Source organism: Podarcis vaucheri, assembly GCF_965113315.1.
Source record: "Podarcis vaucheri genome assembly, chromosome: 7".
Classification (NCBI taxonomy): Eukaryota; Metazoa; Chordata; class Lepidosauria; order Squamata; family Lacertidae; genus Podarcis; species Podarcis vaucheri.
This window is the reverse complement of record NC_138765.1, coordinates 41,199,909-41,213,322: the sequence shown is the minus strand read 5'-3', so window position 1 is coordinate 41,213,322 and position 13,414 is coordinate 41,199,909. Positions and strand designations below refer to the sequence as shown.

At 48.2% G+C, this 13,414-nt stretch overlaps 1 protein-coding gene across 5 annotated transcripts; it reads left to right on the top strand.

The window, feature by feature from the left end:
• The first annotated feature begins 490 nt into the window (after positions 1–490).
• On the top strand, positions 491–10,673 carry SLC38A7 (solute carrier family 38 member 7). 5 transcript variants are annotated; one of them, XM_082232806.1, is made up of 11 exons: positions 491–796; positions 2,200–2,657; positions 3,370–3,568; positions 4,918–5,062; positions 5,357–5,452; positions 6,221–6,278; positions 7,419–7,533; positions 7,714–7,861; positions 7,997–8,196; positions 8,946–9,000; positions 9,113–10,673. In XM_082232806.1, the coding sequence occupies exons 2-11, from the start codon at positions 2,397–2,399 to the stop codon at positions 9,213–9,215; spliced, it is 1,380 nt and encodes a 459-aa protein (XP_082088932.1). In that variant the 5' UTR covers positions 491–796; positions 2,200–2,396; the 3' UTR covers positions 9,216–10,673. The 5 variants fall into 5 exon arrangements, with proteins under 5 accessions (XP_082088932.1, XP_082088933.1, XP_082088934.1 ...); XM_082232807.1 differs by lacking the exon at positions 491–796 and adding an exon at positions 811–1,177; XM_082232808.1 differs by lacking the exon at positions 491–796 and adding an exon at positions 1,472–1,960.
• The last annotated feature ends 2,741 nt before the right edge of the window (positions 10,674–13,414 follow it).

The following is a 13,414-nucleotide window of genomic DNA, read 5'->3' as shown; positions in this document are numbered from 1 at the left end:
ACAGATTTCACTTCAGCCTCCCCATCACAAATGGAAGCTACAGCTGGGATCAAAATAGTAATAATAACTATTATTATTATTATTATTATTACTACTCTCCCTCCCTCTGTTTTTGTTTGGGTTTTTTTGCTTCCTTTATTTCTTACACAGCATTACAATTTGAATTCCATGGAAAACAAATTGTATTTCGATAAAATGCAATATAAGAAACAAAAGGAGCAAAAAAAGCCACCCCATGCTGTTTTAAAAATATGCAACACCTAAACACACCGCATTACAATTACTATAATAGGCAGGAAAGACGGGAAGTGGTCTGCCAATAAGACCCTTGGCCATTTTCAAGTGGATTATGGAGGGGGACGGAGTTTGGAAACCAGTTTGCCAGAGCAGACTGGGAGACTTTTGGCCCTCTAGATGGCGCTGCCCTACAAATCCCAACAGCCAGCATGTGGCGGGATGATGGGAGTTGCCGGTCAACAACACCCGGAGGGCTCCCCCACGCAGGTTCCTTATCCTTGCTACCCAAAGCTCCCAGCTCCAACCCGCGACACCTCTAGGCCTGGTTCTGACAGGACTTTGTCTTCCTGAAACCCCGAAGAGCCGCTGCTGCGAGTCAGCGGAGACTATAGTGGGCTGACTCGGTCCAAGGCCGCCTGTTCTGTTTCTTGCCCCTGAGGGGGCGCGGTTAGGCCTCAAGAACTACGACTCCCAGCATGCCGCGCGTACGGGGGAGGGCGCCGCTGCAGCTGCCGCCGCCATGTGATTCTCGTCAGCTGAGCAGCCGGTGTGGAAGGAGGTGGGTAAGCGGGGTTGCGGCAGGCAAGGAGGCTGCCGGGCCGCTCCTGGCGAGCCTTCTTCGCCCCCACTCCGGGCTGAAGGCGCCCTCCCTTGCAAGCAGAAAGCTAGCTTGCCAGGGAGACGAAGGGGCCGCCGCTGCGGTAGCGGCAAGCGCATCTATGGGGGTGCCGCGGGGGGCGGGATCCCCTCCGTCATCCACTTTGGAGTAGAAGCTGCGGCTCCCCGGCCCGCTGGAGCGAGCCGGCCAGCCACGATTTGAATGGGCTGAGCAGCTAAAGGGGTTGCGGGGTGTCTCCTTCCCAGCCCCGAGATCATTAAGCCCACAGCTTACAATGGCCTGCCGGCTCCCTGTCTAGCCCTTCGCCTCTCCCTGCTGTGGGTGAGTCAGGGAGAGGCGCCTTCTCTGCGCTCTGAAACTCGCTGAGCGACCTTGGCTCGGATGTCATCTCTTAGCATTGTCTGCCCTACAGGCTGTTGTGAGGATTAAATGGAGGGGAGGGGAGGACGCTACCTTGAATCCCTTGGAGGAAAGTTGAGCCTAAAATGTAACTCACAAGTGAACACATTGGGGAGAGCTTTGTGGGTAATTTTAATTGTGAATCTTATCTAGAATGTTGTATAATGATGGAAGATTTTTCTGAAACCTACACTAGTTTGTTAATCTTGGGGGGAAGGGGGGTTTAAATTTAAACAGAACAAATGACTCACTCCTGCTCCTCAGAGATTTTAATTCCTCTTGCTGATTACCAAAAAACACACGCTTCTGTATGGCCGATTGAGGAGTTGAGGACTAAACTAGGTGATGTAAGCAAATAATTTTTAAAAATGGTTTTACCGCAACAGTGGATATGCAATAGAAATTATGGGGCTTGGGAGGAGCAAAACTGATTTTTTTCACCAGTTGAGAAATCTTTCAGCTCCACCCTGTGGTTTTGTGGTTTTCCCCCCAGAAATCCAATTCTAAACTTTGCCCAGCATGAGCAAAACAGCTTTTTTGCTGAGTTGTAGAGGGAAGTGCTTATGCAGCTGGTTTCTCTAGCAGCCCACAAAAGAGGATAAGCAGCAATGGAAGACCTCTTCAGTTTTTCTTGTTTTAGCCATTGCAAAGGAATATTTGGGTGCTGGGCACTTGGAGTTTGGTGCCTTGGGAGCTGGGCCACAGGTATGCTAGGGCCAAATTTTGAATCTTTGTGAATATGGTACTGAGCTGGGATAGCTTCCTGGGTCTCCACTTTGGATTCTGAGCTCTTAGCAGTTGCTGCATCCTTTAAAAATCACAAGGCCCAGAAACGAGTTTTTTAATGTTCCCCTCCTGCATGGGTTTTGAGGTTTTCTGTGAGCAGGGGCCTGTATTTCCTCTCCATCTGCTCAGAGCTGACTCTTTCCTTTGGTTTCTTCTAGGGCCATATGACCCACCAAACTGCAAGCAGCCCTGCTTGTGACATTATTCTGAGCTCAGGCATGTCTCTTCTATATGCCACACATCCATGCCTGTCAGGATAACGCTTGGTGCTTCTCGGAGGCTGGGGGGGGATGCAAAGTGTGGTTCGTTGGATACAGATTAGCCTGCCACTGAGTGGCCCTTTCCAGCGGAGGAGATGTCTGAAAGCCACTTGGGGATCAACACCGAATATGGTGACTGGGAATGGAGTGCGGATGCCGGCGAGAGGGCCCGGCTGCTGCAGAGCCCCAATGTGGAGACGGGGCCCAAGGGCAACGAAGAGCGTGGACCTGCCGCAACCTCAAAGCTGGGAGCTGTCTTCATTGTTGTGAACGCGGCCCTGGGTGCCGGCCTCCTGAACTTCCCAGCAGCCTTCAGCATGGCAGGCGGAGTGGCTGCAGGAATCACGCTGCAGATGGTGAAAGCAGGGAGGGTGTGGGGATGAGGGAAAACGTGTGGGCGGTGGGAAGGGATCCATTTGGGAATCTGCAGTGTGTGCTGGTGCTCTTTCTCATTTGGCCTGGCTGGAGCACAGCTTGATGTGGGCGGCTGTGAAGGTCTTGTGACGGTCACCAACTTGGATGGCTTTGAAAGAGAACTGGGCAAATTCACAGAGAAGCCTTTCAGTGGCTGCGAGGAACAATACCTATGCTCTGCCTCCACTGTTGGAGGGAGTAATGCTTCTAAATCTGGAAGTCACAGGTGGGGAGAGTGCTCTTCTGCTTGGGTTCTACTTGCAGGTGAGAACAGGATGCTGGACCAAATGGGCTACCCCTGGCCTGATCCAGCAGGTGGTTCTTAGGCTCTTAAAAGTATTTTTAAAAATAAACTTTCAGCTATAGAATGTCCAAAATATTGCCATGGGGACAAGGTAGCCTTCCCCAAGTAGGTGCCCTCCAGATGTTTTGGACTGCATCTCACATCAGCCCTAGCATCATAACACCAGTGCTGGCTGGAAAGCCAGGTTGGCAGCAGGTTGGAAAGCTAGAATAATTAAACTATATATGGAGCAGGAAAGCAAGACAGGAAATGAGTAAAAAAAATATGCCCAGAGCTTTTTATTGTTTTCAGTTTGCCCGCTGGTGCCTGCCACTCATCTCATGGTGCCACTCTTCCCTTTTCTGCTGCAGTGCATGCTGGTTTTCATCATTGGTGGCCTTGTCATCCTGGCCTACTGCTCCCAGGCTAGCAATGAGCGCACCTACCAGGAGGTAGTGTGGGCCGTGTGTGGCAAAGTCACCGGGATCCTGTGCGAAGTGGCCATTGCTGTCTACACCTTTGGCACCTGCATTGCCTTCCTCATCATCATTGGAGATCAGCAGGACAAGAGTGAGTACTGCTGGGAAAGGAGGAGGCCTGTTTGGGCTTTTGTGCCCTTCCCTCTTCCCTCATTTTGAAATCTTATTGGGAAGACAAGGTTTGATTGAGCTCCATTGGGGTTTGACGTGTACTCGGCCTTCTGTTTCTGGTACTGTGAGAGGCTTGAAGCTGCGCCCCCTCCTTTGTTTTGTGCAGCTTGCAGAGAGAACAAGAGCTGTACAACCTAGAGCTTCCAACTGCCTGTTTTTGGCTCTGGCTTCATCCACCATGGCTGCAGCTCCTGATTTACTTTTTCTGTAGGTCAGGTGTAGGAACACCTCCAGATGTTGCTGAACTGCAACTCCCACCAGCCCCTGTAGCCAATGGCCAGGGGTGATGATAAAGAGTTGTAGTTCAGTAACATCTGGACAGCTAAAGGTTCTTTCCACACTAGAAAACTCACAGAATTATGCCACAAGAGGAGGTCCTGTTTCCTTTGTAGAGGGCATACTCTGTAGCCTTCAGAGGAATTACAGCCTGGGGGGCTATATAGAATAACTGCCTATGCTGTTTTTCAGTATATAGAATACTTTAAGTTTCTTTACAGCATTTTGCCCTCACAACCGCTCTGTGTGGTGAGCAAGGCTGAGGGAGGATGGCTTGCACCCAGGCCACCAACTGAACTTTGTGGCTAATACCCACCACATTCACACTAGACTGCCACACAGATACATTGAATAGGTTGGGCACCAGGTGCCTGTTCAGCCTCCTGCCTGTGAGTTTCTTGGCAAGTGTGCCACTGACTACTTGGGGGGTGGGGCTTGCACATAGCAAAAGGCGCTCAGCTCCCGTGTCTCAGTAATTGTGCTCTTGAATTAGGCTACCCTTGCTGGGGAGCAGGGAGGGCTGTGCTGACTCCTAGGCATGCCTCTTGCTGGCGGTGTCTGCTGAGTGATGAAAAGGGTTTCTGCCAGCATTGCCTTCATAGCGTCATGAATCACAGGGTCAGAGGGAGCTACCATTAACCTGGTGCCCTCCAGATAGTTTGAACTTCAACTTCTATCATCTCTGACCATTGGCTATGCTGGCTTTGACTGATAGGACTCGTAGCTCCCAAAGTCTGGCGACTGGTGTAGTCCAGCGCAAGAAACCCAGAGCTTCTCTTGCCTGGGTTCTGGTGTTCTGTACACCTTTCTATAACACAAAATTTCCCCTTAGTTCCATGCCAGTTGCTTTGTGTTTCCTTGGACATAAGAAGTTCAAGTCTCTGTGAGAGTCTTTTTTTGTGTGTGTGTAGCTGTGCACTGGCCTTTGAGCTTTGACTTCCCTCTGCCTGGTGGATTGGGCCCAGAGGATGATTGCAGTCTCTCTTTGTCTAGTAATTGCAGCATTAATGAAGGACTCCACAGGGGCAGAGAGCGGCCACTGGTACACAGACCGCAAGTTCACCATCAGCATCACAGCCTTCTTGCTCATCCTTCCCCTCTCAGTGCCCAAGGAGATTGGCTTCCAGAAATACGCCAGGTAAGCACAGGCCAGTTCTCAGCTGGCACATATCTTGGCAAATGCTCCTCAGCCACTGCTGCCAACCAGGGTCCTCACGAGATGAAAGTGTGAGGGTGGCAAACAGGCCGTGCCTCTGTGTTGCTTGCCAGGATGTGTTGCTTGAGTGAAAGACTAGGTGCCATTGAACTGCTCTGTCAAGGGCAGGTCTAGATGCAAAAGGTGGGTGTTGGCATCTCAAGATGATCCTTGGAAGGGAGATAGCAGCAGCGGCAGCAGCTCCATCACCTGTCCCACTCTCTCTCTTTCTCACAGCTGCTTGAGTGTTGTCGGGACCTGGTATGTCACAGCCATCATAATCATCAAATATATTTGGCCTGATGAGAACATCCCAGAGGAAATTACAACGAGGTATGTGGGAGTGATGCTCCTTCAGAAAGAGGTGGCGCCTTCTTGAGTTGCCTCACCTCCTGTCTTTGTTTTCTGCAGTGGAGAGACCTGACCATTTAATTACTAGACTACCCAATCGAGAGTCTCCAGTTAGTTTTTAACTATCAATGTAAAAAAGCTTTTTTATTTCTGTGGTGGGCACTGTATCTGCCCACTCTTTAAGCTGCTGAGAGGCACATCCCGTTCCTCTGACCTTTGGCCATCCTTATGCTGGGGACCCATCCAGTTCTCCCCTGCTCAGGACTTGACAACTTTCAACTATCAGTCAGTGGGGGGCACCTGAAAGGAAGAGGGTAATTCTCACTGTAGGGGGAAGAAGGATGCATTAACCCATCCTTTCCCAACCCGATGCCTTCCATGTTTGGATTTCAGTGGCTGGGCTGGCTAGGGCTAATGGGAGTTGTAGTCCAAAACATCTGGAGGACATCAGATTTAGAAAGGCTGTGTTCGCGAGTGGAAGGGTTCCAGTTTAGGTATTGTCTGTATAGAAAATTGTAACCTGACTTCATCCTTGTGAAAATAGAGGTGTGCATCTTAAGATAGATTGATTTCCTTGGAAGTGCCTCTCCTGCATTAATTTTGACTGTCTGAGTTAAAACTAGATCCTGCCAATCAGTTCTTGACACGTTACTCCCCTCAGAGGAGGAGGTTTTTCAATTCTGAGTAAATGCTGATGGTAGACATTTGCTGAACCACACCCTGAACTAACGTGTGTGTTCCTCTCCACAGCCCCTCCTCTTGGATGTCTGTCTTCAATGCCATGCCCACCATTTGCTTTGGCTTCCAGGTGAGGCTTGTCTGAAGGCCCCAGGTGGGTGTGGGCACATTGAGGGCAAGAAAGTCCACCTCTCTCTGTGCCTCTGTAACCAGGCCTTTGGCTGATTAAACATTCTATGGCCTTTTAAGTGTGTTGCGGGGAAGGGAGCAGCTATTGGTATTTGTTTTATTATATATTTTGTGTTCTCATTTTGTATTTTTATTTTGTGAGCTGCCCTGTGATCAGACGAAGCGCAGCATACAAATTTAATCAGTAATAATAATTGTACCAATGTAAAACCAGCGGTTCAATGTAAAAAAGCTTTTTATTTCTGTGAACAGTGAACCACACAACAATATTTTCTATGCTATCATGGTGCCCTCCGGACTGGCAGGGTCTCTCTGGGGTTTCATTCAGGGGCCTTTCACAGCTCTATTTGGAGACACGGGGGGTGCAATGGGATGGGGAGAGAGGCAGAATAATCAATCTAAACCCTGACCTTTGTTTCAAGTTTAATTCATTTTTATCTTGGATGAAATTGTAGTGTTTTCTTTCGTATGGTGTTTATGGTATGTAGCCTTGTCTTTTTCTGTCCATTTTTTTATAAGTAGGATGTGATATCCTAAGTACACTAGTCTCAACCTCTTGCAAGAAAGGTTGAATAAGGTGTGAACAGACAGACAAAAGCTTTTGACATGCTCATATGGAGCCTGCACTCCCTACTTTTGACAGATGAGGGATAAGGGGAAATGGTTTACTGTAGAATAAGAATACAGCTGTCCTAGGAAAAGTTAAGATGGAATTTGGTTCAGAAAGCATTTAAAAAGGGATAATGTGAGTTACTTGGGTCCTGGAATGAGGCAGAGGTGGTTCTTATTCTTCAACCGTCTTAAGGGAAAATCAGAGGCCCTGTTATAGCATCCTCCCTCCAGATGTTCATGGCACCAGGTTGGTGAAGGCTACTTTTTGCTGAATTTGTTGACTGGCTCTTTGGTCTCCAGCTGTGAAAACGTATGTGTGGAAAAACTGCACTAGTCCAAAGAACAAGCCTGGGAGAAGGATCTCCTGTGCAAGTAATCACAAAGGCTGATGACTTCTGCGCAATCAGAAAACTTGCATTCTCCTCTTCCACACCTAAAAACCCTTTCCTATTCCTCTTCTCCCTGGCAGTGCCATGTCAGTAGCGTGCCCGTTTTCCACAGCATGAAGCAACCAGAGGTGAAGCCATGGGGGGCCGTTGTGACAGCAGCCATGGTCATCGCTCTTTTTGTCTACACGGGCACAGGTAGGCGGGATGAAAAAGAGGAAGCGTGCAATTGCCTCTTCTGAGCTGCAAAAAGGAGACTGATCCCTAACCCTTTTCCCTCATGGGATGAGAAGTGGCTGGTGGTTGGCTCTGGGTCATTGTGAACCTCTTTCTTCATCATCTTCTCCTCTTCTTCCTCCTCCTTCTGTTTCCTGCCAGGAGTCTGTGGATACTTGACGTTTGGGTCCAGTGTGGAGCAGGATGTGCTCATGTCCTACCCCTCCAACGACATCCCAGTCGCCATTGCCCGGGTTTCCATCATCGTCTGTGTTCTCACTTCCTACCCAATCCTGCATTTCTGTGGCCGGTGAGTGTGGAGCGGGAGGAGTTGGTGGGGCTGGCTGGTGTGAACCTCAGCTGCTGCTGTGCAGTCCTTGCAGGGGGTGTTGCAGTGGCAGAGGGCAACCCCTAACTCCTCCTTTTGTCTTGGATTCCTGCCCAGAGCTGTGCTGGAAGGCCTTTGGCTGCGCTACAAGGGGGAGGCAGTTGAAGAAGACGTCGTGCGGGAGAGGAGGAGGCGCCTCTTGCAGACGGTCAGCTGGTTCCTCCTCACCCTCCTCCTGGCCTTGTTCATTCCTGACATTGGCAAAGTCATCTCTCTCATTGGGGGCCTGGCTGCCTGCTTCATCTTTGTTTTCCCAGGTAGTTTCCCCTGGCTGACTGTGTATAACAGGGGGGCTCTTATTCTGCTTTTGGTGGGGGGATCTGAACCTGAGGCTGTGAGCAGGGACCCATGGAGGTGCCTCCCCCAGCTTGATTTGCCTGAGGAATCAAGGTGCCCCCACTCCAGGGTCCCTGCCCAATGGCAGGGAGAGCCTTTCAGGCAGAAGGCTACAGAGAGGCAGAGAAACACTTGCCCGCAGGCTGGGGAGTCTCGCTTAGGAGGGGTAAACAGGACAGAGGGACTCAGAAGACCTCAGTTCACTTCTGCTTTTAGCAGAGCCGATGGCTTCCTTGGAACTTTATTTGGTGGTCTTTACTACCAGCCTGGCTCACCTCACCTCGCGGGTACCTGCTCTGGACAGGCCAGAATATTCCCCTAGCCAGAATTCTCTTTCTCTATAAGTTCAGCCCGAGTTGCCACCCTTCCCACACCCACTTCCTTTGGATAAATTAGCAATTTATTGTTAGCCCACACAACCAACTTTCTTCTGCACAGTGACTCTTCTGCAGCCACCTCAGCGGTGGATCTTCTTTCACTAAAGAGTTCAAGACATACTTCCTTTGCACACCAACAAGAACCTGATATTGCTCAAAACAGTTTAATGTAACACTGGCTTTGTTAGAACTGTTCATCGTTCTGAGATCTAGATGGCTGCAAAAAAAATGCCTTGGTGGTTCCTTCTGCTGCTTTTTCCCTTCACCGTTTTCCTCTGCTCCTTCCTTGCCAGGACTCTGCCTCATCCACACCAAGCTCTCCGAAATACAAGAGGCCAGACCAGCCAGGTAAGAGCTGTGCTTCTTCTTTTCTGCCTCCTCTTGCCCAGTTCATCCATGTGGGGTCAGTGGTTATGGAATCATGTGTGCTTCATGCCAATCTCCCCTCTTTTATCCATAGCTGGTGGGCGATGGTGAGCTACGGCGTCTTCATGGTTATCCTTGGCGCATTTATCTTTGGACAGACAACTACCAACGCTATCTTTATGGATCTCAAGAAGTGATCCCTACAACTGCCCTCGGAGGGTACCTTTCCTCCTCTGGATTCTTGAATTCCAATATTTGGGGATGTCTTGTGTCAGCAGGAGGCGGCCGTTCCCTCCACTCTCCCCCAGTGATTATGCTACTCCTGTTTTGTTTTGTTGGGAGCCTCTTCCGAGACTTTGATTTCCATTTTCTTTCCCATTTAATTCTTGATAGATCAGTCAAGTCCCCACAGGGCCACTTGCTGTGCATGCAGCTTCACACTCTGAACACAAACTGAATTCCTCTTTGCCTTTTGGGACATCGCTCTCAAAAAGGACTCTCCTTTTGCCCTTGCCTTCCACACACTTGTGTAAGAGGACCCAGGCCATTCACTACACAACTTCTGCTCTAAATTTATGTGCCCGTGGGGCTCATCTTTGTATCATGACCAGTGATGTAGTAAAGGTCATGTGGTTGATAATGACATGACTGCACAGTGTGAACTACAGCTTAATTACTTTAAGGCAGCCTTCCCCAGCCTGGTGACTGGTTTGGATGACAACTCCCATCAGCCCCAGCTAGTACGGCCATATGATGTTGGGACAGATGGGAGTTTCCCTCTGAAACATTTGGTAGGCACCCTGTTGGTAAAGGCTGGCCTGTGGACTTGGTGCTTATTGTGGAAGTTATTCGTTTTTATATTGTTGCTATCCTTTTACTTTTTATATTTGAAAATGAAAACTGAGGGAAAAGATCCTTGAGTTTTAGATACACGTACATTGGAAAAGGGAATATTTGACTACATTTGAGGGCATTTCCTTGGCATCACATTCACACAGATCCTTCCTTCCTGTCACCTGACTACTTCCTTCCCCTCCTTTCTGGTGAGATTCGCCAGATTCAGATGCCACATGAACAAACTCTATTCCTTTGCTGGGCGGTGTCTCTGCTCCATCCAATCATGTTTTAACCCACAGTATTCATTTGGTTCTCAGTTGTCAGAGACCTATTTCCTTTTATGTTTTCATTTGATTAAGTTGATGCCAGATTCTGGGGCTGTATCACAGGTTTGCCATGTGTGGGGAACCTGTAGCCGCCCCCCAGGTGCTCTCATCGGCCTGTGCAACCAGCCAGGCCCAAGTGTCAGGGATGATGATGGGAGCTCTGTTAGTACAGCAATATCTCAGGGCCACACCTTCTGTTGCAGGATCCCATTCGTATCTGTTGGTTCCAATGTGGCATTTTGTAGCATGTTCTGATGTTTACAAAGCAGATTTTTAGAAGGTCTCTATGTCCTGGCAGATGGGGCTAAAGTCCAGTCTCTCAATGTCAATTATACACTAATTTTGAAGATTTTTTTGTGGGGGGGGAGGTGCAACACACCCTCCCAGCCCCCATTTAAAATCTTGTGTGCCAGGGTGGGTGGTGGTGGTGAAGTTTGGGTTTTAATGGGACAATGTCACAATGAAAATAAGAATTAAAAAGGAAAATTCCAACTTATGGGTTGCTTGTGCTTTGATTCCTGTCCATTAATGCAGATCCAGTTCTAGGTGACTTCATAGCTTGGTTCTCCTGCAGCGGGACAGAGAAACCCAAAACTCCCTTACCCACCTTCACCTTCTTCCTTGCAGGAACCATCTCTTTGTCAAACTGCCAGCTATTGAGCAACCCTTCCCAGCTTCTCTTTCGCTCATTGAGTGAAGCAGCATAGTTGGAGCAAAATAGTTTTGCCCCTCTCCAAGATCTGGAAAGTGGAGAGAGAGAAGACAGTTTCTAGTGGCAGCACTAGGGAAACTGGTGTGGGCCATCCATGCAGGGTAACATTGCCTTACAGGTTCTGTTTATCTAATCTTTATGAAACAAATTGCATTTGATTAATGTTTGCATAACATATTCCTATACATAACCAGATCCTTTGCTGCAGGCCCTTTAATTTCATATCTGTTTTTATGTTCCGCCTTTCTGCATAGAACTCTGTGGGTCATGATCACAAGAACCACTGTTTAGAAAGTCAGTACAAAGAAAAATAAAACCAGTCAAAGTCACCAGCAGAAATGCTACTAAAATGTGAGAGCTGGAGCAGGCCTCTCAGGCTCCGCAACCAGGTGCCCTCCAGATGTTTTGGGTTGCAAATCCTCAGCCAGTGTCAACTACAGTGGTGTAGATGTAAGCCGACTTGGGGATTTTTCTCTTCCAGCATCCTAGATTTTAAGTTGTTCCTGGTGAGTGTCTAGATTGGGGATACCATTGAGCTGCCATGGTCTAAATAAATTAACATTATTATGTATACGACTTTGGTTTAGTGCCATGTACAGTGGTACTTCAGGTTACAGACTCCACTAACCCAGAAATAGTACCTTGGGTTAAGAACTTTGCTTCAGGATAAGAACAGAAATCGTGCTTTGGCGGTGCAGCGGCAGCAGGAGGCCCCATTAGCTAAAGTGGTGCTTCAGGTTAAGAACAGATTCAGGTTAAGAGCAGACCTCTGGAACGAATTAAGTACTTAACCAGAGGTACCACTATACATAGTTTGAGCCAACAGAGTCACCTTTGTTTGGAGGTGTGCATGGAATAGTTTTTGTGAATGGCTTGGGGGGGGGGCAGCTTCCCCATCTCGTATTTTTATATTTTTTATTTCCTCTTCCCACAAAGGACCCTGTCCTTTAAATTCACCATGGTGAGATTTGTATAATTTGCATCAAGAAACCTGTCTCAAACCACAGCTGTATTCCTCACTTGTGTCTTGTTTGGTGCTACCCTTTTTGGTAGGATCTGCTTGGCCTCAAACTGCACTAGCAACAAGCTTTTCCAAGGGCAGGAAATGTGCTGAGTCAATAGAAAATATTTTGCCTGGAAAATAGGAGGCAGCAACCTTGAAAACCCTACTTAGAGCTTGTGTGGGTCACTGCTATTTTTATCTTACTGTACTGTATTTTTTTGTTTGTTCCACCTCACACTGAGGGGGAAAATTCCAAAGGTGAAAAGTGGGGCTGATTAAGAGCAGGTGTTGCTGAGTCTCACTTCCACTTGAAGAGGGGTTCCTCAGTTTCATCCAGGTGAACTTTCTTGAAGGGACTGAGAGGTACACAAAGACCCTCAAAGGATCAGATAACTTGATAGATGGCATTCACTTTCCCAAATTGATGGATTTGGAGAGAAATGAATATGACTGAGTAGAAAACCAGGTGTCACCCCAAAGCACCCAGCTTGTGTTCAATAAGGGGCAACCTCATCTGTGTGCCTTCCAGCACCTGCCAGGCTTGAATGGGTAAATTTGTGAATCCACCATTGACACCTCAGGGAAGTGGGTTCTCAGAGGAGTGAATTACAGATGGTTCCTTCCAAGTGGGGTGTTTGTGCCATAGCCCATCATTTGTCTGGCTTGGGCAGACTGGTGGCATCAGGCAAGCCAGCCTGGCACTCCTGACTGAATTTAAGCTCTCAACCTGGGCAACATCTTACTGAGAGGGGGAACCAGACTGCTGGTCTTCAGCCCATCTCAAGCTTGCACACCATGATTCCAGGCATCCAAAAGTTCTAGTCCACCCTCAAATATAAATATTTCCGGCACAGCTGGATGAAACAAACTGGAGAAGGCAGCCACAGTCTGCAGCATCCACCACATCAATAAAAGAGGGCATTTCAGGCCAGGAGGGAAAGTTTCCATGACTTTGAGAAGACGTGTTTTGCACTTTAGAAACTCTGGACCCAGCCTGTGAGGTGGCCCACACATACACACTTAGGAGACGGTTAGCATGTGGGATTGAGCCAATGCATATCTACCAGGGAGATCAGCCTGGGCCACCACAAAGACCGCACTGTTCAACGGGATCTCTTCATACAGTCAGAAGCCGGTCTCAGGTGATGTGCTCCACATAACTGAAAGGGTACCTTATATTTTGGAAAAGCTTGACTCCTGATGGAGAAGTGAAATTCAGCTGGGTTATGAATAAAACCACCTAATTTTTCAAACTTGTTACTTAAGTCTGCTAGAGATCCGATATACCAACTTCCAACAGATGAGATCACCCAAGTGTCTTGTACCCTTACTTTTCCAGGTGATGCATCAGGTTTTAGCTAAGATAGTTGTGAAGTTGGAATAGAAGAGCACTGACATAATGGAGGTGCTGGACCCAGCTTTTAAGTGGCTAATTACCATTTCTGAATTAAGTGCTGGTTTTTAAGGCTACTAGAACCAGAGGTAATTCACTATTCTATAATTCAGTCTATCTCTATT

What these genes read in the sequence shown, in the direction of transcription:
- SLC38A7 (XM_082232806.1), top strand. Translation starts at nt 2,397, where the DNA reads ATGTCTGAAAGCCACTTGGGGATCAACACCGAATATGGTGACTGGGAA. An exon ending in TGGAGATCAGCAGGACAAGA is followed by an intron (nt 3,569 to 4,917) that starts GTGAGTACTGCT and finishes CTCTTTGTCTAG; the next exon opens with TAATTGCAGCATTAATGAAG. An exon ending in CTTCATCTTTGTTTTCCCAG is followed by an intron (nt 8,197 to 8,945) that starts GTAGTTTCCCCT and finishes CTTCCTTGCCAG; the next exon opens with GACTCTGCCTCATCCACACC.